A 25,297-nucleotide genomic window follows, 5' to 3' on the forward strand; every position below is an offset into this window, starting at 1 on the left:
ATCTATTAAATACAATAAAATACTACTTCACTTTCTAGTTTATAACAAAATGCTGATTTTTGTCAAAAAAATGTGGGATACTTCGGCCACTCCAGATGAATTCTGCATGGCATCAACATCCAATAAGAGATTTGCAATCTGAGGGGCCGTTTATACTTTCATAATGTGTGTAGTGTGCTTCTTTCAAACTTTGGACTGCCCAAAGTAATTCTTCTTAGTTCAGCCATGATCGATACAGTTTTTCGCATGGGCCGGTGAGAGCATATGTCGCGTGAAAAGAGGTCGAGCCCATGTGATTATTCTCTTGCAATCCAGGTTCCTCCCCCCATAACATAATGACGATGCATGTTGTCCCATATACATCCACTATTGTATACTAGAGATTTTACCGCGCTACACGCGGTTTGTTTGTTTATAAACATTAAACTTTAGATTTTAAAAAAAAATTAAGTTTGTTTTTTTAAATATTATATCATTTATTTGTTTCGATATATTTTTTTGTTTGAAATATCATTAATTTATGTTAACATATGAATTATCTCTATTAATATTTTCGTAACCATGTTTAAATCTTTCTCAAAATTTAAAATACTCTACATTTAATAAAATAAAGTAAAAATTCTATCATCTTATGTATATTATATATTTTCTTATATATCGTCTAATTGATTTTGAATTATTTTTTGAAGTATAGATAAATAACCTTTATTTCATATAAATATATAATTTTATAAATGTGTAATAATTTTGAATACTTAAATCTGTAAATTTTGATAACCAATAAAATGATTCAACAATTCTTTAAGTTTTGAAACCATAATTTATTTACAATATTAAACTTTTTGGTATTTATAATTGTAAATAATTATTTGTTATAAAAATGTGAAATATGTAGTAGATTTCAATTTGAACAATTCTATATTTAGTTACTACATGAAAGGATATTGAGAACCATTAACATATTCACAGATAGTCATTTATTTAACTAATCTTAAAAATTATCTCTTAACGTTAAAAATTCTTAGGTGTTGAGTTTGAGGATATAATCTTGTTAACATATTCTCTCTCTCTTAGAAAAAATCAGAGACATGTATGAAATCAGAAGCATAATATTGAAATATGGACACGTACCTCTTCATCAATCATCAGCATCTCAAGGCCGAGAAGAATGCCTCATTTGGAATTGTTGTGAGCTTTCCAGAAATAGATTAGCTGAAAAAGCAACTGGGAAACTCAAGGTCCTGATGAAACCTTACTGAAGAAAAATGGAGAATGAACTTGGGTGGTGGTGACTGCCGTTTGATTTGCCATAAAGCTAGGAATGGATTTGAGGATCTGAACAATAGATTTTTGGCTTGAGGAGGCATCGTTATGATTGAGTAAGAGGAGGAATGTGGAGAGTTAGACGCCGATTTGTCTAGAGGAGTAGTTAAGTAGCTTTAATTCGTCATTATAGCCGTTGCAGGCGTTATACAGATGAGATAGGAAAACAGTGAGTTCTGGAAGGTCTTCTGTAGACGTCATAACAAAATTAGGTTGGAGTAAGAAGATGGCAAAACAAATCGGTCATTAAAGCTAAAGTGTCTATTACGCAGCACAAATTCGTGGCCCAACAACTTAACATCCATGTTGACATGGACAAATGATTGGTTGCGATTTCTTTACTAACGTGGACACCTTAACATGCCTTCATATTCTCTTTTTAATAGTGTATGATCTCAATTTATTTCGGACCGTGTTTAAAAAAAATTTCTAAGCTTCTCGGCTATTTTGCCCAAAATCTTTCTATATTACCAGGGTTTTAATTATTATCAATAATATCGTGAAGTTGCGTAGGATAAATTTTTTTTGGCAGATTTGCTGCCAAGCTTGAGTGTATTTTAAATTAGTTCATACATTAGGGTAATATACACCTCACGAATATTATTATTTTAAATCTATTATTATAATCTTTGTGATTTTAATATATTTTTATAAAACTATCAAATTATTCATATATAAAACGATCTTAAAATGATATATTTAATCATTTGATATTTTTATATAATTTATGAATTATTGTTATATTTATTCTAATATAACATCAACCCTGTTTGTATTACATTTTTATTTGTGTTTTATATTTATAAATTTAGTAATCTTCAAAAACTCACTTTAATAATTTATATTTTGCCAGGGGAAAATAAACTTGCATTTTTACATTGTTTTTCATTGCTACTAATTTTTGTTAACTGACAAAATACCGTTTTGAATGCTATTCTACCATTCCATGGTTACCAATCAAATCATTATTCAATTTCTTATCAGTAATTGAAAACTGTAATGTAAATACAACTTTAAAATTTAGATTTTATGTTTTGGTAAAGGAGAATAACAACTTAGGCGAAGTGGCAAACCTTAAAATAAAATTCATTTTAGAAATGATTTAAGAGCAAATTAGCTCAATATATTGAAAAGAGTGGGATACCATTGAATTGGGGAAAAGTGGTAGTGATGGGGGGGGAGGAAATTGAAGGGAAATAGGGTATGGAGTACAAATAAGGGGGAAGTTGTGTGTAGGGAGTACAAATACTCATGATTTAAATGGAACAAACACCTAACTTTAGTTATTCAACTTCACCATGTTCTCTCAAATGACTTCTTTCTATTTTCTCTATCCAAATTGAAAATAAAAGTGCTGTGACCCAAATTTCGCTTTTTCTTGTCTTGGTTTTAGTCTGTATTTGTCATTTTACAGCAAAGAAAAGAAGAATAAAAATAAACTCCAAATTGGGACATATATTAAACAAAAAGAAAAGAAGCTCAAATGTGAAATTATGGGACTCTAATAAACTTCTCTCTAAAACTCACTCCTCAATCATCTCTTGTCCCTAAATGTAGACATTTCAAGTCCTGAAGCTAGAAGCAATTCCCGCGACAATACAGTTCATTAGTCACCCATCACGTTGTTTCAATCAAGAACAAATGTTGTCTTAGTTCTTAACTTTGTGTTTCTCATGTAGCCAAAACCGTGCATTCCTCCTCCTCAGGACATTCCCCAACCTGAGCTGCTCATATGAACTACTTCTCATCTTATAGATCTTAAACACATTCTATTGCTTTTACCATACTTAATACACCATTCACAACTGTTCTCTACTTCTCTCTTATGCTTCTTTCCTACTCCATAGAAAATTGTGACATATAACATTCATTCTCTCTCTTATAGTGAACCATAAACAAAGATGCAAATTCAATTAGACATCTTTATATCTTGCTTTCTTTTTAACTTTAACCATTGACTGTTGTTTAGTTAAAATATCCATTCATTGTTCTTTCGTGCTTGAAACTTGTAATAAAGAATTAAAAAAAAACAAACTGAAAGTAAACAATTTTTTTAACCCTTACAAAACTAACCAAGCTTCTCTAAACACATTGACCTGAAAACATATCTTAAAAACGAACACTCAAAAACTACACTTTAATGCTTGAGAAGCTTATTGGCTTCCCTGAAACCACTAAAGTAAGCACCAAGAATTGTAGAGTACTGGGTTCTACGTTTTGGTTCCCCTACAAACATGACTTGAAGCTCATGAAGCTTGGCTTGATCACGATAACTGACCTGGCCACTCATTTTTTTAACCCTTGGCAATGGCTCAGCCATGGTGTGTAGGTCATCCCCGCTTGATCCAACAGCGACATATGAATTTCGCTGAATAGAGGGTCACCTCCCCTTTTGTTCTTCAAGACCTTTGTGATTTTCATGACTTCATCATCGTTATCATGCACAAAGCCTTTAACCAACGGCTTCGAAGTTTTTGCGGTGCCCTTTTCACTTCCTTTCCTGTCAAGCAAGAGATAGTGGTGAAGAGAAATAATCTCCAAGTGCATTGTGTACCCGGAGAAGAAGTCCACCGTGGCCGATCTCCGTCTCTCAGTCTCTGATCTTCCTATGCTCTCATGTCACAACATTCAAAAAGCTGTGCTCCTCGCCACCCCTCCTCCTTCCTTCTCCTTCGACGACCTTGTCTCTTCTCTCCGCCGTTCTCTTTCCTCAGCTCTCTCCCTCTTCCCTCCTTTAGCCGGCCGTTTCTACACCAGCCCCGCCGGTCACATTTACATCACCTGCAACGACGCCGGAGCTGATTTTGTCGCCGCTTCCGCCAAACACGTCATCGTCTCCGACGTTCTCTCTCCCGGCAAAGATGTTCCTCTCCTCGACCGCGAGTTTTTCTTTTCCTGGAAACGCCGATATTTTCCCGTCGAATTTGTTCGCTCCTCCGCTCCTCACCGCTAACGGCTTTCCCCATCCGAAATCGTTGTCGTACATTGGGAATCTCGGCGAGCTCCCCATCTCACCGTCTGCATTTCCCAGAGGGAACAGCCTCGGATTGCTCTCCCAATCGGCTATTCCCCGACGGACCGTCGCGTCGTCGTGCGCCACCACGTTCCTGTGAAGTTGATCGGCAGACCATCGGAGATCGTTTGCTAGCAGATCTCCCGCAGTCGCCATCGTTGGTATGCTCTGTATCGCGTTCCCGAAGTATTAAGGATCCATCCTCGACTCAAGCCGGTGCCGGCAGTTAACCGCCATCCTAAACGTCGTCGTCTTGCTCGGCTCGAGGTTCCTTGCTCGCGTAACGGATCGCCATAGCTGAGCACTGAGAGATTGGAACGAAGAAATCTCAGCCGTTCGATCGTAATTCTTCTTCGTTCAGCCGATTTAATTTGCCTAATATGTCGTTTCGGTTGATTTGGGTGACATGGCCTAATTCAATACTATGATAGGCTGATTAAATTTGCCTACGTGGATACTCTAGTTGTTGAGCTTATTGCACTTTTAGTATTGTATTGATGTATTTTAATTTATAACATGTCAACTTTCACCTCTAACCATAAAAGATACATTTGGTTATGTAAAATAAAGTATGTGCATAATGTTATCAACAAGGGAAGACATCCCATAATTATTTTTCGATAACCAATAAGGGAAGACATAATTGGGCTAATCCTCCTATAAATTACATATGCTATATATATATATATATATATATATATATCTGTGCAACCATTACATTAGATTCTGGTCCAACTATCACTAGGCTACCTCGTTTGGGTTTATATATTACAGTATTTTTTTATAAGTATCTGTAAATGACATAATTAGAATCACCTAATAAATTCCAAGATTTCTGGCCCTTTGCATATCTGGTATAAAAAGTGATTCTAGTCACTCGATTTGATTCTTTATTTATATATATATTTTATTCTGATAAAAGCAAAGCAAAGTAGATTCAAACAAAACACAAGTATCATACATACATGTTTAAGTTAAAAACGACAATACTAAATAGCACAAAGGATAGAATACAAGAGAGTCAGTGAGTGAGTGACCCATAAAACAAAATAAAAAGAAAGATCCCATTGGGTGTGCTACTTTACCCACACCGTGATTGATGGTCACACTCCAGTGTCCACACTCTCAACACCACAAGCTCTCGATATTCTACAAAACCACTCGGCATCTTTTTTAATTTCACTTTCTAAAAAGCTGTTTTTGGCTGGCAGCAGTTTATTCATTCTTTAACTTGAGTTTCACTTTTGACCCTACTATTTTCCACTTTTATCAGATTCACTCTCCTCTTCTTTACGCCTCAACTAACTTAACGACGAAGCCCTCACTCACCCACTTTCCTTTATATACACTACACCTCCACGCCCAACGACACAACCAACTCCCAACAGAACAAGAAATGGATTGGTTCTCATGGCTGTCGAGAACAAATCTCGAACCTTGTCTCATCCACGAATACAGTCTTTCCTTCTCCAAGAACGAGCTCGAACACGAAGACATTGCTTACTTCAACCACGAGTTTCTCCAGAGCATTGGCGTCTCCATCGCCAAGCACCGTCTCGAGATCCTCAAACTCGCGCGTCGAGAGCGCAAGAGATCTCCTCTTCTCACCTCTCGCTCCATCTCCAGAGTCGTGGTTGCCATCAAGAAAACAAGCAGGTGTGTCTCCGATCACGTACGCGCATGGATCCGCTGCGAGGAAGAGTCTTCTCGAGCTCTGGTGCTTGTACCTAAGAGAAGCGGTGGGGCTGGTAAGTGGAGAGGAGGGTTTATGAAGAGGAACAAGAGATCTGTGACGCCGAGCAACGCAAATGGTGGAGGAGTTCATAAGCAGCAAGAGGTGTTGTTGTTGACCAACGGGACTCCTTGTAGGATCGATAGCTTCTCGAGTCCCATGGTTTTTGATTACAGTTTCAGGGAGGAGATGGCTTATAAGGATAACAGACAAGATACTTATCTTGAAGAGATCAAATGGGATTCAATGTTTCAGAATCTGAAACCTACTTGAAGCTCTGTTCTTGATGGTGAGAGATGAGGTTTTAGAGTTCGTTCTTCCACCAGAATTTTTTTTGAAGTTTTGCATCGGTTCTTGTGCTTTGAGTGTGTGTGATTAGTGTTTCTGTTAGACTAATTAATTTTGATAATTAAAAAAATAGGGTTGAGTGCTGAGTGTCAGGTCAGGTGAGTGTGGGTAATCATGTTGTGTAATGAGTCTTGTCTCTTCATTCTTTGCTGTTTGCCTAAGTCTTTGTTCCAGTCAAAAAGCTTCCTTTACAGCTTTTACTTTTTACCACTTACAGATCAAGAGTGTGACTAGAATTGGTGGAATAAAATTTGACTCTAGGTTGAACTAAGAAGTTGCCAGTCAAATAGAATACTAATTTTTCATTATTTACTATATGTACTGATTACGAACAGAAAAAAAACATACACTAAATATTACTCCTGTAGTTTTAGCCAAAAAAGAATAGTTTCAGGACATAAGATGTTTACATAATTCAAAACAATTTTTACATTAATTAGATATTATATGACCAATCCAATAATACATGTTTTTTATATTATTAGTTAAATTTATATATTAAATGTTATTTTTAAAAAAGTAATACTTTTAACTAAAACTACTTATATATAAAAGAAGAGGGAGTAAGAGTTTTACCGAAGATATGATTTTACATTTTTTGTTTTACTCCATTCCCACTTTTTCATGTACTCTCGTTTACTAATCACGCTCCAATAGTTAATCACTTTTACAGTCTTTTCTAAAACAATAACAAAGCTGTTTTTACACACATAACCATGACATTAAGCCCTCAGTGATCTTTACTCTTGAGGTAGCCTGAAAGATCCTGAGCTGTACAACGACCGATAAACTGGTCTTATCCTAACAGTCAGTATCACTCCGAGGATCGCTGCAACCCCCACAGACGGTAGCCAGAATCACAAAAGTCAGCCTGAAACACTCAGGTCCATAACAAGTCGAGCTTCCCTGCCTAGTAGCCTCAGCATCATACAAACGACCAGCTACTAAACTTGAGAAGAGAACTGCACCAATCGGGTTTCCTAGGATCATGAAACTGTAGATGATGCCGAAATGTTCTAGTCCAAAGAGCTCGGAAGCTGTAGGAACCATGAAAGAGTACTGAAACCCGTACTCGCTCTCGTTCGATCACAAGAAAGAATCAAAGTAAAGAATGAAACAAGAACATGCAGACGATTTGCTTACCCGGTGTTCACCACAAAGATGCAAGTGAATCGTGATTATGCAAATGTGTTTTTTTTTTTTGTGTGTATGGATTTCTCATTAAAACCCTTTCTATTGATTGTTTCAAGTGAATATTAATCTTTTTTTTTCTTTTGTAGACTCAAAGTTATCAACTTAACTTTGATCTGCTTCTCTTTTAGAGTTTGTTATGCCAGATTCTTTGTTTTTTATATTTAAATTATATAGATGCTTTGAATCAGATTCTCTTCAGAGGTTTAGCGCCTTGTAGAATGATTTAGAAACTGTTAAACCCATTAATGTCAACGTTCAAATGTTATATATTTAAGTTTTTAACCATCCTCGGGTTTGTCAATGAAGGAAAGGACGTAATGCCACAAGAAGCAAGAGAGGCTCCTCGAGGGATTCAACGAGATGGAGTCTATCCATGAAACCAGTTTTGCTTCTGGAACTCCAACTGAGGTCTTTCTCTACCTTTTTCTTTACTCTTTCTAAGGGTTTATGTCTCTTTAAGGTTTCGTACGTTTATCCTTTAAGCGTCCTCAGTCTTTTCTTGGTTTCTACAGGAAGAAATGAAGAAGGTTGCAAAGAGTGAGAGACTGGCTGTTCACATCTCCAACGCTACAAATCTGGTGCTTTTAGTGGCAAAGGTTTATGCATCTATGGAGAGTAGATCCATGGCTGTGATTGCTTCAACTCTGGACTCTCTCTTGGATCTCCTGTCTGGTTTTATTCTCTGGTTCACAGCTAGTGCCTTGAGAAAACCAAACCATTTTTCATTATCCTATTGGCAAACGACGTATGCAACCTGTGGTATGTTGGTCTGTCCGGTAGCTCTTTATTTGGTTTCTGTCTATCAAGTAATGATAGTTTTACGTGTCCCTCGCAAGAGAACATACATAGTTTTTACCCAAACCAGATGATCACAAAACCTTGTGTTTCTGCCTTTGCATGCCTTGTGGAACTGAAGATATAACGCAATATCAACAGGGAATCATTGTGTTTGCTTCCGTGATGGCTACTCTTGGACTACAAGTTTTGCTAGAGTCAGGAAGGCAACTAGTCTCCAAGTTATAACCCAATTCTTTATTTTGTTAAAGACCTGCTATTCATATGAATAGCACAGAGGAGCAATGGATGATAGGGATCATGGCCTCTGTCACCAGAGTGAAGTTCCTACTCATGCTTTACTGCAGAGGTTTTCAGAACGTGATCGTTAGGGCCTACGCTCAGGATCACCTCTTTGACGTTGTCACCAATTCAATCGGCTTAGCAACAACTGTCTTGGCAGTCAAATTCTACCGGTGGATTGATCCCTCTGGTGCTATAATATTGACACAGTAAGAGCCTACACTTTTGGGGAGCACTACTCTGTGGAGGTGGACATTGTTTTGCCAGAGGACATGAGACTGCAAGAGGCTCACAACATCGGAGAGACTCAGGAGATGCTCGAGCTACTTGTTGAGGTGGAACGCGCTTTTGTTCACATAGACTTTGAGTTCACTCATCGTCCTGATAAGTGATAACACAAGTATTAGTTAGATTATAAACTTTGTAGAAGATCACAGACCAGAAAAAGATTCAGGAGGTGAATGATATAAGTAATCTTCTAGTGTTAGTTCTTTAGTTTATGTTCTCTTCACGTCGTTTTGTCTGTATGGACATAGAATTAATGTCGTGTCTCTAAATACGCGAGTGATGTGGGTAGAAGTGTGCATTTTGGTTTAAATTCGGGTTTTTGTTTGAGTTCGATCCGGTTTGGTTCTAATGAAACTTCAATCAAAACCATATGAAATTACTTGGTTTGGTTTGTGTTCGGTTCAGTTTATTGTTGTTTTGTTTGTTGTGGATTAGTTCGATCAATTGATTTTTAATTTTGTTTTAGTCCGTTTAACAAAATATAATTTATGAAACATAAAACAATAATAATTTAATCATTAAATTTTTAGTTTCAGTATCAAAAACATCATAATAAATATTGTAGAAGAAGTAACCCAATTTTTTTAAATCATTATCTTCTAACATAGTATAAGTATCATGTGTAGTTTTACGATTTGATGATAATATAGAAGTCATATTTTTAATTGTTTAGGTTAGATGGTTAATTATGTTAAATTTATTCAATATTATTAATATCTAGTTAATCTAATTAAATATATTTTGGTTTTAGGTTTGGTTCGGTTTAAAACCAAAGCAAACCGAACCATTTGTATTGATAAAACTATAACCGAATGGTTAGGATCTATAGATTGGTTTGGTTTATGTCGGTTTAAATTTGGTTGCTTTGGTTCGTTTTTTTCCCACCACTAATGTGGTTTAAATATCGAAACGATGTGTCGTTTGTATTAATGGAAAATGCGTTGTATGCCGCTTTAGTGTTTGCACAAAAACCACACAATCTGTCTTTTAGTAAAGTGCATTGCATGCTGTTTAAAACCAAATGCCGTTTTTTGTTTGAAGCTAATTGACTTTTCAAAATCTCATTTTGGTGTTTAGAAACTAATTTAATCACAAAACTCAAAACAAAGATAAATAAAAGCAATTGGTATGATTCTATGATGATTTATTAGTGATGAAGGTGGGGTTAGCGATTGATGTTTTGTTTGTTCTGAACTTGGAAGGTTTACTTGAGTTCTTCTATTTCGTTCGAACTTGGAAGGTTCTATATGAGTCAATCGTTAATGGCTAATGGAGATGTAGAAATATGTTGCAGAATGAGAATGAGTTGGGGCCGAAGAAGCCAAATGATCTCTTTTTGTGGATTGATTTGCTGAGCTTGGGTAAGGAGTACCTTGAGTACGTTTGGGAGACGAGGAAGAAGAAGGCCCTGGAGATTCAAGTGGTGGAGGACACTCCGGTGGTGATGGTGACAAATGATACAGCCAAGCCAAACCAGAGTCCCCTGCTCATGCCCCTGCACCAAAGATACCTCCATACTTCACGTCAACAGTTGAGAAGATGATCTTTGGATATCCTCCGTACGGGAAGAACAAGGTTTCCCGAGGTGGTTTCTGACGATAGTTTAGCTGGTAAGGCCTCTTTTCACTATCTTGTGAGAAAGAAACTTGTCCCTTTCTTGTTTGGATTTTGTCCACTCTTTACATACTTCTATATCTTCTAGAGTCCAAGTATGTCTAATTGGTTTCTGTCAAATCATTATAATTCATACCAAAACATAAAAAGAGAATGAGATAGGTGCTTGAAATCTGCATGCATTTGAAACTAAAGCATTGACACACTGCGCCTACGATTAATGAAGATCATAAAATGCTTGAATGGGCTTATTATTGTTGCATGATACACATAATTATGTTTTTCTATGTTATTGGTGCAATTATGACAAAAGTAACAATTTTGAAAGCACACTGCAAAACAAAACCTTTTCCTTGCAACCAAAGAAACCTTGAAGGGAGATCCTCTTTCACTACAAGGTGTCGTTTCCAATTTGGTAGTGTAGACTTGTGAGTCGCCTTTTATTGTCCCACCATTATATGCTCTGGACCACAAACTCTTCACACCTCTGGCGGTGCATGGAAAATTGTCAATTATTCAAGTAGTTCAGGAGAAATAGCCTTTTTGTAACTGTAGTTGTAAAGATAGAATATATCAAATCTAGGTCAACGTATCATCATACTTATTCTGTCAACCATTCCAAATAAGCCGCCCCAAAATATTCTTTATAAAGGGCTTGTGAAGAAGATAAGGATTGTCATCCACATTATATTCGACCTTGTCCTCTGCAATAAAGTTTGACCAAACATAAGATTTTTTTTTTTTCAAAAAAATGAAACTTAGGATCTTGGACAGGAGGAGGTAAACTAGAAAGGATAACGTACCCAGCAACCAATATGCTGTCTTGGCAAAAACTTGTAAAATCCCTAAGCCCGTTTCCTTGGTCTTTTTGTTGTAGACCATCATGAGAGGCTTGCGGTCACTTTCAAGCTCCGCAATTGTGAACTGCTTGCAGTTATCACCAACGCTTCCTCCTAATGAATAAACGCTTAATGGCATCGCAGTTGTGCCACGCTTCATCTTCTTGGTCGCCGTCATCCCCTCTTGCGTCATGAAGTTTCTTGCATGGAGACGACACTTAGTCATTGCAACAAAGTCCTCGCCAACTGAAGCTCTTGAACCGTTTCCCGGGGCTGAACTATCCTATCAACCATGCTTACAACAGATCCGATGTCACTTACTGCCGAAGAAAGTAATTGTGGTGAGATGGACTTCACTTAAAAGTTAAAAGTAACAAAAACAATCATGATCAGAAGATTCAGAACAATGTTTCAACTACAAAAGATGAATGGCAGCAACAACGACGTTAATATGCCCTTAAAAATAGCAATGTTACTTGCGGCTCTGATCAGGCGTTCAATAGGCAGCTCAGTAGCACTTGGAACAGAAGCGTGCTTAATGTACATTTAAAAAGGCGATTGCCTCAGAATTTCCTTAGATAACTTTTTTTAGTTTATTTTTGCAAAAATAGACCCCAAGAAAGAAAATGACCAAAATAAATTTTATTAAAGGGTAAATATGCATTTATACCCAAGGGTTAACTAATATAAACTTAGGATTTAGAGTTAAGGGGTGGGGTTTTGGGGATATGGTTTCAAATTTTATAAAAAAATAAATATTAAAATTTTCAAAACAAAAAGATGCTATTTTGGTTATTTTATTTGTTGAGTGCTATTTTTGTGACAAAAACTTAAAAATATCTATTTGATAGAATTGCCCTAATACAAATTATGGGGCCCCATTTTCATGAAATGATGTGTATCATACTTCAAATTCAACGATTACAAAGCGATGATGGAATTAAACATCCTCTCGAATACAATTTATAAAACACACTAGTAAATAAAACCAAGCATAATAAATCTTCATATGAAGTTGACAGCGAATTTAAAAAGAAGTTTGAATGCGTCGATAAAACTTTCACGACAAAGTCTAAGAATTGAGAGATAGTCACAAAGGACGTTGAGAGACAGTCCTCACAAACGAAAAAAACTGAAGTATTCTCGATTGCACCTTCAGTCCAAGTACAAACCGCTCCACAAGGTAACAAACCGGTGAGTAAACTGAAACTAAAGCTCGGAAAAGAATCCGAGAAATTGTCTCCATTCATAGGAAGGAGACATGACAGTGAAATATTCTCCAACACATAGGATGAGGTGAGGATTGTGCGCCGACAAGCCCTTACTAGTCTTTGATGGCTCTGAGCTGGACGCCGGAGTGGATTCCCACCTACATCCGACACCAGATTTACAAATAATTGTGAGAGAAAGTATAGACCCAATCTCATAACTTTGTGGTTTCGCTCGATATGGACAGAGCAACGCCGGTGATATTGGAGCATCGGGTTCAGTACATCGTCAGGTGAGTGAACAGTTTCAATTTGGTGAGATGAAGAACGCCGGTTAAGACCTCTTGTCGGCAGTTGTTGAGGTTACGTGAGGCATAGCTTGACGGAAGCTTTTCCGGAGAGTCAAAGGTCGCACCCGAGCAAAACCAGAAGGCGTAGACGGTATAGATGATGGATGGTAAGGCTGGTGGATGTAGCTGAACAGTGGAGAGACGGTCAGGGGATTCCCCTTGAGAGAAACAGATCTTGTTGAAACGGATCTGTAGTGAGAAAGCCAGCACCTTCGATATTTGACGCCAAGAGGCCTTCGAGAAGATGTTTGAGTTGAGGTGTTGTTGGTAGCAGAAACGACGAGATTTGACCAAGTTGTTGTCACCACGGAGACCCGAGGAAGAAAACAGGTGGGAGATTGTGGTGGATCTTGTTGGGTCGGAGCATATCCTAGGTGGCGGTGAGGAGCAGATTCGTGACTTTTTTAGAGAAACACGGCGGTGAAAGTGGTAAACTGGAGAGCATCCCAGGAACCTCTGATTGAACGAGAAGTTCTGGCGAGCTTTCCATGGCGGCTAGAAACCATAGCGGTCACCGAGGCTCTACCCGGATGAGAGGGATCTAAGATTAGTGAAGACGAACCAGAAATATACGAAAGAGAAAGAGGGAGCATGAGAGGAGGGAGGAGATGTCGATGCCGGCGAGCACGAGCTCCACCGGCGTCGGAGGATGATGACAAAACGGGGGTCTCGATATTTGGGTTTGAGAGCGTTTTCAAATTTCAAAATCCTTTGGGTGGTATTGGTTACTAGAATTGTGTCACTTTCCTTTTTTCTCACCGGCATTGTCTGAAAACATAAAAAAAATAAAAAAATAAAAGAATTCAATTATAATTTTGTTAGGAACCTTTTTTTTTGTTAGGAACCTAATAAAAAAAATTATTTAAGAACTAAATTGTGAAAGTCTAGTGAAAGATATATTTTTTTGAATTAAGGTTAAAAGTGAAAGAGTTTAATAAAAAGAATAAAGACATAATTTTATTTTGTTTTAGTTTTTTTCTCATTTCAAAATTATATTACAATATCTGAAAATACATATATAGAAAAATGCCCTGTTTTCTTCATTCGCTTTAAGCCCTTCAACACCTAAACACAGCACTGACTTGGAACATCATCGAGGAAAAACATTTTCCAAAATAGAGTTTTAGGTGAGAAAAGAAATAAAGTCAGACGTATAATGTTCTTTCTTTTGAACGGAAGACATATATATAATGTTACATGATACATTTGAAATATTTCTTGTGAGAAACTTGTGAGAAATATTTCACCACTCGCATCTTTTTTAAGGATCGCAGCGTTTTCCCGAAGTATGCGGAGAGCAAGTCAACAACACCGAATAATTAAACGCAGCGACCGTAAAACCAACCGTAACAACCAATTCAGTTGACACTGTTTTTTTCAGCAATCGGATCAACATCAGTAACACCCATAAAAGTAGTTGCTGCGTTAATAATTGTATTTTCCACTGGTTATATTTTCTCTCCATCAACGTTTGTTTTTTGGTGGCTGAATATGGACGCAGCTGACTCTTTGCCGAACCGGGCTAATTTGTTCTTTCTTTTGAAAGGAAGTCAGATACATAATGTTACATGATACACTTGCATCGTTTTTTTTTCACCTTTTTTAAAAGCTGTTTTTGGTTGGCAGCAATTTATTCATGGGCTTATTGGCGAGATGGCCAGATTTCAAAGACAAATGAACAAACTAACAATTATTTTGACGTAATTCATTGTCAGACTTTTTGGCTTGATTCCACCCGGTTATGCCCCTTACCGTAACAGGTTGCCGGTTCGTTGTTATAAAGTGAACGACGTGGAGGGTTTGGCTGCCACAGTAACAATCGCATATAATAGGGATCGTTGTGCGCAGCTGTCTTGAGCACGTATGAGGGAGGATATAAATCAAGAGTAGTGACGAACAGATGTGAGGGAGATAGAAACTCTGTAACATAACGGCGATCTGAAAATGATGACATAAATCCTATTCCGATTGTATTGCTTTCCATACTACGTCACGTAGGTGGAATGGTTTATTGTAAGTTCATTTACAATGGATTGATGGTGTTCTTAATTTTAGAACCGTGATAAGGTGCATGGTGAAAGTAAAATACGAAATGGTTTACATAAAGTCAAGCCGAGTTCAGTAGAACCGTCCAATTTAGACGATAAAACTTTCCGTTTGACATGAGTCAGATAGAATGTAATATATATTATGAACGTAAATAGATACATGCGAAGAATCTTCTTTCCATTCCACATGAACTACATAAACTAGAAGAGGTGTATGCACATGACCCAAAATAACCAGTTACGTAGAAGCTGATGTGTGCGGTTGTGCAGAGATGATGACGTATTCCCTGCAGTAAATGTTTATTGACCACATACATATGCACTGAATGTCTTATTCCACATTGTCGAAGTAGTATAGGATTATAACTCCATACACAACTCCTAAATATTAAACATTACCACAACTCCTATATACTAAACCCTAAACTCCAATCACTAAACCCAAACCCAAATGTAAACTATAATATATAGTTATAATATTTTGAATAAAATTAAAATATGAAATAGTATATACTATTGACCACATACATATGCATCAAATGCTTTATTCCACATAGCTGAAATAGTATAGGATTATGACTTCATTCACAACTCCTAAATATTAAACATTATCCCAACTCATAAATATTAAACCCTAAATTCCAATCACTAAACCCAAACCCAAATGTAAACTATAAAATATAATTATAATATTTTGAATAAAATTAAAATCTGAAATAGTATATACTATTGACCACATATATATGCACTGAATGTTCTATTCCATATGGCCGAAGTACTATAAGATGATGGCCCAAATGTAGCTGTGGTTAACGAAATTTATGTGAAGTTTACACTTATGTGGATCTGGTTAACAAAATGATAAAATTGAGTTTTAAATTCTTAGTTTTGATAGCAACGATACAACAACAAAACATAATTTATGCTTATACACTATACAATCATATTTATATTCTATGTTCTGCAAATAAAATAAAATACAACAAATAGTAAAGATTATATAATTCATTTCACATGAATGGTCTTTCCATTTTACGATCTATTCCGCTTATATACACATTGCATCATTACATATAAATGAGAATATATTCACCATATGGCCCAAATCCAGTTTCGAACAATCTACTTGGCAGCCTAAATCTTTCATTTGTAACCTGAGAAACAAAAGGGAAAGATAAAAATGTTAGGATCCATATAACAAAGTAAATGTAAAATAAATTGTATAGTATAACAATAATGTGGAATGGAAACCATGTAAGACGTAACGATATGCATAGCTCACATCTTAAACCACACATAGGAATATATACGAAAACCCTATCAACTAATCACGAATCCCTACACGGAAATATGACACTTAATCCAATGTCAACCCTAATCTTGCAGTGACGAACTCAATATTGTAGAAACTAACCCCTCTCCAATCATCACTAAACCCTACACGGAAATATAAACCCTAATACAAGTATAAAAATACGTAAATATTAAATACAAGTATGAATTCAGAAGCTAAAGAAAATGATATTAAACGTTCGAATTATTTCATTCCAAGTCAAATGGAATGTAAACGTCTATATTTTATTCTATTCCAAGTCAAATGGAATATAACTAATAGAGATCATGTCATTTCCAGACGGTGATAAAATAGGCATAAGAACAACCGGGGAAACCCAAATCCTAAATCAATTGGTGAACTTCGATGCAGAAAATCAGATCCGAGATGCAATGGTAACGAAGTTGTAGATTTACCAATTATAGTACCCTAATTCCGAAATAGACCAAATAGAAAAGAAAATAACAACATATGAATAACAACATATAAACACCCGAGAACTTACGGTAGTTCCAGAGATCTGACAAGAATCAACGGTGTGAAGTAGAATAGGAACGGTTTGGTACTATTCGCCGCTGAAACTTTAACGCCGTCGTGTGGTCGACGATCTCCGACGAGAAGAAGATGACGCGTTTACAAAGAATGAAGAAGAAGTCAACAATTCAAAACAAATCCAGTGGAGATGACAATGTGAAGCGAAGCCGTACCGGAGAGAATTCAAGACTACGAAGGTACCAAAAAAGTAAAAAGAAAAGATGTGAAGTTAGTAAGGCCACAATTTATTTTTTGGATATAATAATTATTTGTTTCAGGTTTCGCCGGTTTCAGGATCAGACAGTATAGTATTAATTTATAAAGTTAACGTCGTATATAGAAACGTTAGGGAAAATGGTTATGCAGTGAATTATGCGTTTTTTCCTAGTCGTACAACCCAATTTCCCTTTATTCATTCTTTAACTTGAGTTTCACTTTTGACCCTACTATTTTTACTTCAGTCTTCTTTACGCCTCAACTAACTTAACGACGAAGCCCTCACTCACTCACTTTCCTTTATATATACACCACCTTCACGCCCAAAGACGCAACAACTCCCAACAGAACAACAAGTAATGGATTGGTTCTCATGGCTGTCGAGAACAAATCTTGAACCATGTCTCATGACAAACAGCGAATCACAGAGTTACAATCACGACATGATGAGAGATACATATTCAGGAAGCAGCTACAAATTTCTCCCAAGTACTGTATTTTGAGCTGAAAGTTCCACCACCAAATTGCTGTGCATATTCACAGATCACAGTGCGAGCACAAGCGTCCCAAGTCGTGGCAATGTCTTTGAGCGACATCGGCTGTGACAAACTTCTTAGCAATATGTTGAACCTTGCCACAGCTTTGGACGAGAGGTCCTCGTTCTCTTTGCTGTTCAAGACACCAGACAATGTTAAGGTAAGAAGATGATTCAGTTTCTTATAGCATGAGCCAGATGAGTTCGGAGAAGATTAAAACTATATGGTAGAGGTTTTGCTCGACTCAGCTTGTACCTGGTTTCGACTGGCAGTTTATCCAGGAGAGATGGAGAGCCGTTGGGGTAGCTACAAGGTACTAGTAGCCGCAATGGTTGAATAGGAGACTGTAACAGAAACAAAAAAAACATATATAAAATGAAATCATTCGTTTTTTCCACAAAATCTTAACCATATGACCATGCTTACCATTTGGGTTAATGAGAAATGAGCTTTCAAGGCTGGGCTGAGAGAAACAGCTATAAACGAGAATCTCACTGTTGTTCCTTCACAGCCTTTGCTTGCTGTTGCTCCCTCACTAGAATCAGTAGCATCTTCTTCATCACTAATCTCAACAACTGTATCTATCAGCCGCTGGTTTATTTCCTTGATTTCCTCCAAAAGGGCATGCTCGGTCTGCAGTCCAAGATTGAGTCCTCAATATTACAAAAACTGAAACCTTCTTTGTTGTGTGAGATCCTAAAGGGAGTCTAACTGAACAACATACCTCAGTTCTTGCCTTCTTGCCAACAGAAGTCGCAGTAGATTCCAGATCTGATGTTTCCGAACATGCAAACTGCTTGCAGTTATCACCAACGCTTCCTCCTAATGAATAAACGCTTAACGGCATCGCAGTTGCGTGACGCTTCATCTTCTTGGTCGGTGTCATCCCCTCTTGCGCCATGAAGTTTCTTGCTTGGAGACGACACTTAGTCTTTGCAACGAAGTCCTCGCCAACTGAAGCTCTTGAACCGTTTCCTGGGGCTGAACCAGCTATCCTATCAACCATGCTTACAACAGATCCGATGTCACTTACTGCAGAAGAAAGTGACTGTGGTGAGATGGACTTCACCTGAAAGCAAGAAAAAACATACATCAAGATCAGAATATTTAGAACAATTCCAACTACAAAAGATGTAACGTTACTTACGGCTCTGATAAGGCGTTCAATAGGCAGCTCAGTAGCACTTGGTTTTCCAAATGTACTTGTCAAAGGATTTAAATTATTTCCTTCAGGACTAGTAAACTCCTGAAGCAGAGGAGAGGCAGAGATCCCCGGAGTGCCAAATGCAATGGATTGAACTACGCCTTGCACTCCAGTTGCTTGTTGCCGTGCAGTATTTCCCATTGACAACGAAGAAGCTCCAGATGGTTTCTCAGAGTCAACTTGCATAGGGGACGGTGCCACGGGGGTTGCAGGGGATGGGACAACGAACGGGGAGTTTGCAGGTTGCACTGGAGTACCCATCTTGTTGACAGATGACATCATATTTTTCTGGTCGATCTGGGGAGACGAATGTTGTTGCGTCATCTGAGGAGATGAACCTGGCAAAAGTTGAGGCGACGTAACAGGAAGCTGGGATCCTGGTTTTAACTGTTGATGGGGATAAGTAGTACGCTGACTCTGCAGAGAATGTTCTGAAACATCCCAGGACTGACATCATTTTGTGCCACTTGCTGTCTTGCTTGCAACTGTTCCTGGTGCTGCTGCATTAATCGCTGCTTCTGAAGTAGTTGCTGCTGCTGCTGCTGCATCTGGCGCTGTTGAAATTGCTGTTTGAGCTGCTGCTGCTGCGTCATTTGTTGGTCTTTCTGTTGCTGAAGCAGACCGGAACTTAACTGGGTTTGATTAACATTAGGCTGCAGTGTACTTAACCCACTTTGAGCAGAGGCAGAGGTGTTATTTACTTGTTGATAAGTATTTTGTTGAATGGATCTCATGGCAACCTGCTGGCCATTGTTCAGTGCATTTCCTTGGCCTGACTCTAAACTAGAAGCCGGTACGGAACTGTGAATATTCTGCTGTGGTGCTGAAGCTCCAGGCCGAGATGAGAGAACATTGTTCTGCACAATTTCCAAACTACTCTGTTGTGCCCTAGGCATGCTCATTGACTGCATCTGCGGATTTGCTTGACCATCATGAGAATGATTACCGTTCTGAGATGATTGTTGCTGCATAGGCTGCATCTGAGATTGCGGAAGCTGCCCTTGCTGTACTGGCTTCCTCGGCCTGTGCGCAGTTACGAAATCTATTATCTGCTTCTCATAAATAGCCACCTTATTCTTTAAAGGAGGCATGATACTGCTCTTTGAAACCGATAGGAATTGCATCATTCGCTCCAACATTGTCTTGAATTGTTTCAATTTCTCAAACTGCTCTGATCTTTGTTGCTGCGGAAGAGAATCCATCTGGGGAGAAAAAGAAATGTGTTCAATAAAAAAAATAGTCAAGCACATAGATGCAAGCTACAACTTTTGTGGGTTTGGGAAGGAACATAAATATCCGATGTTTACTTTCCAGAGGACAGTAAAAATACAGCCTCAAGAGCATCTTTTAGTGAAATGGTTTTCAAGACACCAAAGTTGTATGACTTTCTGTTAAAATGTCGAACCAGTTTTGCATTGAATTCATACAAATTTTCACTCAGTTACTACTGTTTCAGAGAACATACACTCTAACTCTCCTAGAAAAAAATATGGCAACTTACTTGCTGCAACTTGGCTATAACTCTCTGGTAGATTTCGGTAATATCTGGTAAGTACGCATCTTTCATAGTTTTGATCTGCAAAGACAAAGCACCATGGGAACACGATTACTCATTACGAGAGACCCGAAGCATTACCCAAATTAGAAAGAAAAAAACTACCTTTTGGAAAACCTCCTCTTGCCAATCAACCGCATTTCCACTTTCCGTCTGTGCCGTGGAGTCTAGCGATGCTACAATTAATAAACAAAAGGTTTTGTTCAGTAACAGATCCTGCTGAGGGATTATGTAAAGTATCAGAACCTAAAGTATTCACAAGGATGTAAAAGCATACATGATGGCATCTCCAGAAGGGTTCTTTGGGATTGATACAGTTGTCTCTGCTGGTCCACTACATTTTGAGGTGGAAGCAGGGAACCTGCGACTTGGCCTGAAGATAGTAGCCTTTGTTGCACATCCTGTTGAACCAGATTAGGTTGTTGTAACTGCTGACGGTGCGACTGAAGGGGCACCATCTGCTGCTGGGCTGGCTGATTTTGTGACTGTTGTCCCTGAGAAGGATACAAGCCATGGCCAGCCTGGTGTGTTCGTTGCAGCGCAGCGGTTGGCTGTGATAACATGTGCAGCGACTGCTGGTTAGTCTGCAAGCTCGAATTGCCAACCTGGGAACTGAGCAACTGTTGCTGTGGTTGTTGGAGTCCTGCAACATTGCTTTGAGTGCCCAGTGGTTGCTGAGTCGTAGCCTGAAGGCTGTTTTGTTGAGACATCAATTGCTGTTGGGCCGGTGGGTGTTGCTTCTGCTGCTGTTGCATGTTCATAACATTATTTTGCTGGTTCAGTAACCTTTGCTGATGTTGATGCTGCATATCCCCAAGAACATGCTGCCCCATCATCTGCTTCTGTTGGATGCCGGAGCCACTTGCAGCTTGTTGCCGCATCATTTGTGCTTGCTGCTGGGGAGAAATTGACTGCTGCGGCAATGAAGTTTGTTGCTGATGGATGCCAGAGGATTGTTGTGATTGCGGATGTTGCCTTAGCAGCGATGATTGCTGCTGACGAAGAATAGTCTGTGACGTAGTCTGCTGAGAAGACAATTGAGGACTTGACTGCTGATTTGTGTGGAGACCCTGGATGGGAGCTGAGCTCACAGCTGAAGGCTGCGTCGCAGATGTCGTACTAGCAGGCTGTTGAGACGAATGCATTTGATTGGGCTGCAGCACATTTTGTTGTTGTTGTTGTTGTATGTGTGTTGGCAAAAGCGAATTGGGATTGGGGACATTCCCTGCCTGAAAATTCTGCCTGAGAAGTTGCTGCTGCTGATAAAGATATTGTGCACCCTGTGGCTGCTGCTGCTGAGAAGACAAAGTATGCGGCGGTCTGCCCAACATCTGCCTTTGGGATCCTGAGAGCATGTTGGATGAAACGCCATGCTGCCCAGATGAATCTTGCAACAGTCCGGCTACATTTTGCATACTGGAATTCTGGTTTACAACGCTATTATTGGCTATGGAAGAAACAGGCGGCATGGAAGATGGCAAACCAGTAGAACCGGTTATTCCAGAGGCTGTGTTACTCTGAATGGTTTGGGACATCAACGGCTGAGGTGCTTGAGATTGATTGTTTGGTAACGTTCCTGGAAGAAGTTGCCCCTGATTGTTGGGTACTAGAAAAGTTAAACAGGACCAAATTAGAGGAACAGTCATCCAAAAGAACCAGGTAAGCAGAGTTAAACAATACATGCTTGAGAATCATGATTACTTGAATCCATTGATGTGGTATTATTAGCATCAGGGGTAGTTGAGGAAGAGCCAGCAGCATTTTGAGATTTAGTCTCCATAGTCAGCATCTTCATGGATATCTTCCGAAGGTAATCAGTCTGAAAATTCAAAAAAAGAAAATCAGGGAGGTATACATGGATTGATACCCCCATATAGCTTTACGGCTACCAAAGTCTGTTATTTTCCAGCTTGTTAAAAAAGTGGATGTTCAGCAGATGATTAAAGTACCTGGTTAACAGCACAGCTGAAAATTTTCTCCTCAAATCTGGCAGCAATTCTCCTGAGATCGATAATTCCTTCTGGTCCAGAATTCGGAAGGTGCCTGCTTAGTGTTTCCATTCTGCGCATAGAGTAAGAAAAACAGAAGGAAAGGTCAAAGAAGTGTAACACCGTGTATTTCTGATGAAACATTTTGCAGAGACATAACATTACAGCAACACCAGTTAATAATATTAAATATTAAATAAACTTACATCTTGTTAACGATCTTCTGGCGTGAATCAGGTGGCAACTGTTTTCTCCACTCACCATTGTTCATGGCTGCAGATTCTCCATTTGGAATGGAAAGTCTCCAATTGTTGTTATCCATCAAGTGTTCCTACGTATGCAAACCATGATAAGATGATATAATCAAAACATGATGCGCATATCCCAAAAAAAAAAACTACAAGAAACAAACTACCACACAGAAGATGGATTATTATTATTAACACTCTATCATTTCTCAATATATGTTTCTTTCCTTTTTTTCCATTTATGCCCAATAATCAGACCAGCCAGGATAATAATAATAATAATAGAAAGTTTAAGACATCAGAAATTAAATAAGGAATCACCAAACAAAATCAAAAACAAGTTGTGTTCAGTGATCAGCCAAAATTTTCATTTTTTTTTTATTACCAGCTTTGTCTCTTGTCCGTAGCAGAAAGACACATACGAAACGAATAAGCATACTTTATGACATGACGCAAACAAAGTTAAATCTATTCTCCTAATTCAGTAAGAACCGAGAATCACCATCTGTAGAGGGCGACGCGATATAGTACGGCTTCCCGAGACTCCGATCAGAAGATAAAACTCGAAAAGCAACAGAGTGACATCAAAAGAAAAACGAGATTCGAAAATTTCACCTCAATTTTTCAAAGCGTGTCGAGGCGATTTCGCGGTTGCTACAAACGATTAGAGTCTGGCTTTAGGAAAAAAAAAATAATAGGAGTGAAATTAGGGTTTAGGTTGATCGAGAAATGAATTTGAAGAATATATAAAAGAATGTTTCTGGGCAAACACAGAGGAAGGAAACTTCATGCGTCATAAGCTGCCAAATGTGTCCCCTCAACTTCGCTTATAAGTTGTGACCAAAGTTTCAATGTCGTCGCGCTGCTTTTTAAATTACCACTAACCCCCTCCAATTAAACAATAAATTACTATGTTGAGAAAGTTCTTTACGACAACGTTTCAATATCGATACGAGCTGTTAGCGCGTAGCCGCGTATCAACTAATTACTAAGAGCATGTACATCAATGAACCCCCTATTGGGGTTTATATATATTTTTATGTATTTAATTGTGGACCCGTGAACAGTGTTGAATCCGGCTCAATTGTGTTCATCAACTTCAAATCTGGGTTCATAAGAATAAAATAATATTTTTTTTAAAAAATAAAAATAAATTTTCATTTAAAAATTTTTATTTTTTTAAAAGAAACTTACTAAATATTTTACATTATTTATGAAAAGTTTTTATTTAATACATTGAAAAATCATGAACATACAAAGATTATTCATCACGATTACCAATTTTTTCCCAAACATTTTCAACTAAATCAGCTTTCAAACGCTCATGTACGCCTGGATCCCGAATTTGATTGCGAATGTTAAGCATATCGACATTCACACTTTCTCTCGTTTTCACCTTGGCACTTCGGCTAGATTCTCCTGACTCGAACTCAGATGTATCAGCTAGAGTGTATCTGTGTCGTTCGTCCTCTACTATCATATTGTGCAATATGACACATGTTCTCATTATCTTTCCTATCTTTTCATTGTCCCATTTTAGAGCAGGGTTTTTTACAATTGCAAACCTCGATTGCAAGACTCCAAATGCCCGTTCGACATCTTTTCTGACGGATTCTTGCTTTTCTGCAAATTTCTGGGCTTTAGGACCTTGAGGAAGCGGGATGGATTGGATAAATGTTGCCCAATTAGGATAAATTCCGTCGGTAAGATAGTAGGTCATACGATAAGTGTGGTTGTTGACCTTGAACTTCACTTTAGGTGCTCGACCTTGTAAAATGTCATCAAAAACTGGTGACCGATCAAGAACATTGATATCGTTTAGGGTACCTGGTAATCCGAAAAATGAGTGTCATATCCAAAGATCTTGTGATGCCACAGCTTCTAAGACAATCGTTGGTTTTCCTGAACCACGTGTGAACTGACCTTTCCAAGCCGTAGGGCAGTTTTTCCACTCCCAATGCATACAATCGATGCTGCCTATCATCCCCGGAAACCCGCGTGCCTCTCCAACGTCAAGTAGTCTTTGAAGATCTTCTGTTGTAGGTCTTCTTAGATACTCATCTCCAAACAATTGTATTATCGCTTCCGCAAAATTCTCCAAACATAAAATTGCAGTACTTGCCGCAAGTCGGAGATATTCGTCATTGACATCTCCCGCTTGACCGTATGCCAACGATCGTATGGCTGAACTGCATTTTTGAAGTGTAGAGAGGCCGTTCCTTCCATGACCATTTCTTCGTTGCTGAAAGTATGGAATTTCATTACCTAGGCGTTCGACAATGCGAAGGAACAAAGACTTGTTCATTCGAAAACGCCGCCTAAACATGTCGTGTGTGTATGTAGGATTTTCACTGAAGTAATCCTGCCATAGTTGATTGTGTCCTTGTTCCCGATCTCTTTCGATGTATGCTCGTCTCTTCGGCTCTTTGGTTAGAACAGAGTCGATGAAATCATCGATTTGTTGGTCCACCATTTCTTCAAAAACTTCATATACTTCATCATTTGAGGAGCTTGACATTCTTCCTTTTTTCAAAAAAATAAAAAATTATCAATTTTATTCTCTACTCCAAAATATAACAAATTATAAATTTTATTCTCTAGTCCAAAATATAACAAATTATCAATTTTATTCTCTAGTCCAAAATATAA

At 38.1% G+C, this 25,297-nt stretch overlaps 3 protein-coding genes and 2 pseudogenes across 3 annotated transcripts; 2 read left to right on the forward strand and 3 right to left on the reverse strand.

The window, feature by feature from the left end:
• Nucleotides 1-3,384: 3,384 nt before the first annotated feature.
• LOC106293757 (BAHD acyltransferase DCR-like) lies at nt 3,385-4,706 on the reverse strand. Its single transcript, XM_013729404.1, has 2 exons — nt 3,895-4,706; nt 3,385-3,823 (listed from the first exon to the last, which is right to left on the reverse strand). The coding sequence occupies exon 1, from the start codon at nt 4,490-4,492 to the stop codon at nt 4,058-4,060; it is 435 nt and encodes a 144-aa protein (XP_013584858.1). The 5' UTR covers nt 4,493-4,706; the 3' UTR covers nt 3,385-3,823; nt 3,895-4,057.
• A 943-nt stretch (nt 4,707-5,649) lies between these two features.
• On the forward strand, nt 5,650-6,641 carry LOC106293443. Its single transcript, XM_013729119.1, has one exon. It carries the CDS (start codon nt 5,733-5,735, stop codon nt 6,339-6,341), a length of 609 nt encoding a protein of 202 aa, XP_013584573.1. The 5' UTR covers nt 5,650-5,732; the 3' UTR covers nt 6,342-6,641.
• Nucleotides 6,642-7,577: 936 nt separating this feature from the next.
• LOC106344404 lies at nt 7,578-8,900 on the forward strand (annotated as a pseudogene).
• An 8,409-nt stretch (nt 8,901-17,309) lies between these two features.
• Nucleotides 17,310-23,239, reverse strand: LOC106294892 (annotated as a pseudogene).
• Nucleotides 23,240-24,497: 1,258 nt separating this feature from the next.
• Nucleotides 24,498-25,121, reverse strand: LOC106344405. The gene has a single exon (XM_013783793.1). It carries the CDS (start codon nt 25,119-25,121, stop codon nt 24,498-24,500), a length of 624 nt encoding a protein of 207 aa, XP_013639247.1.
• Nucleotides 25,122-25,297: the final 176 nt, after the last annotated feature.

This window comes from Brassica oleracea, chromosome C5 (assembly GCF_000695525.1).
Source record: "Brassica oleracea var. oleracea cultivar TO1000 chromosome C5, BOL, whole genome shotgun sequence".
NCBI classification, from domain to species: Eukaryota; Viridiplantae; Streptophyta; class Magnoliopsida; order Brassicales; family Brassicaceae; genus Brassica; species Brassica oleracea.

What these genes read in the sequence shown, in the direction of transcription:
- LOC106293757 (XM_013729404.1), bottom strand. Translation starts at nt 4,492, where the DNA reads ATGGCGACTGCGGGAGATCTGCTAGCAAACGATCTCCGATGGTCTGCC.
- LOC106293443 (XM_013729119.1), top strand. Translation starts at nt 5,733, where the DNA reads ATGGATTGGTTCTCATGGCTGTCGAGAACAAATCTCGAACCTTGTCTC.
- LOC106344405 (XM_013783793.1), bottom strand. Translation starts at nt 25,121, where the DNA reads ATGGTGGACCAACAAATCGATGATTTCATCGACTCTGTTCTAACCAAA.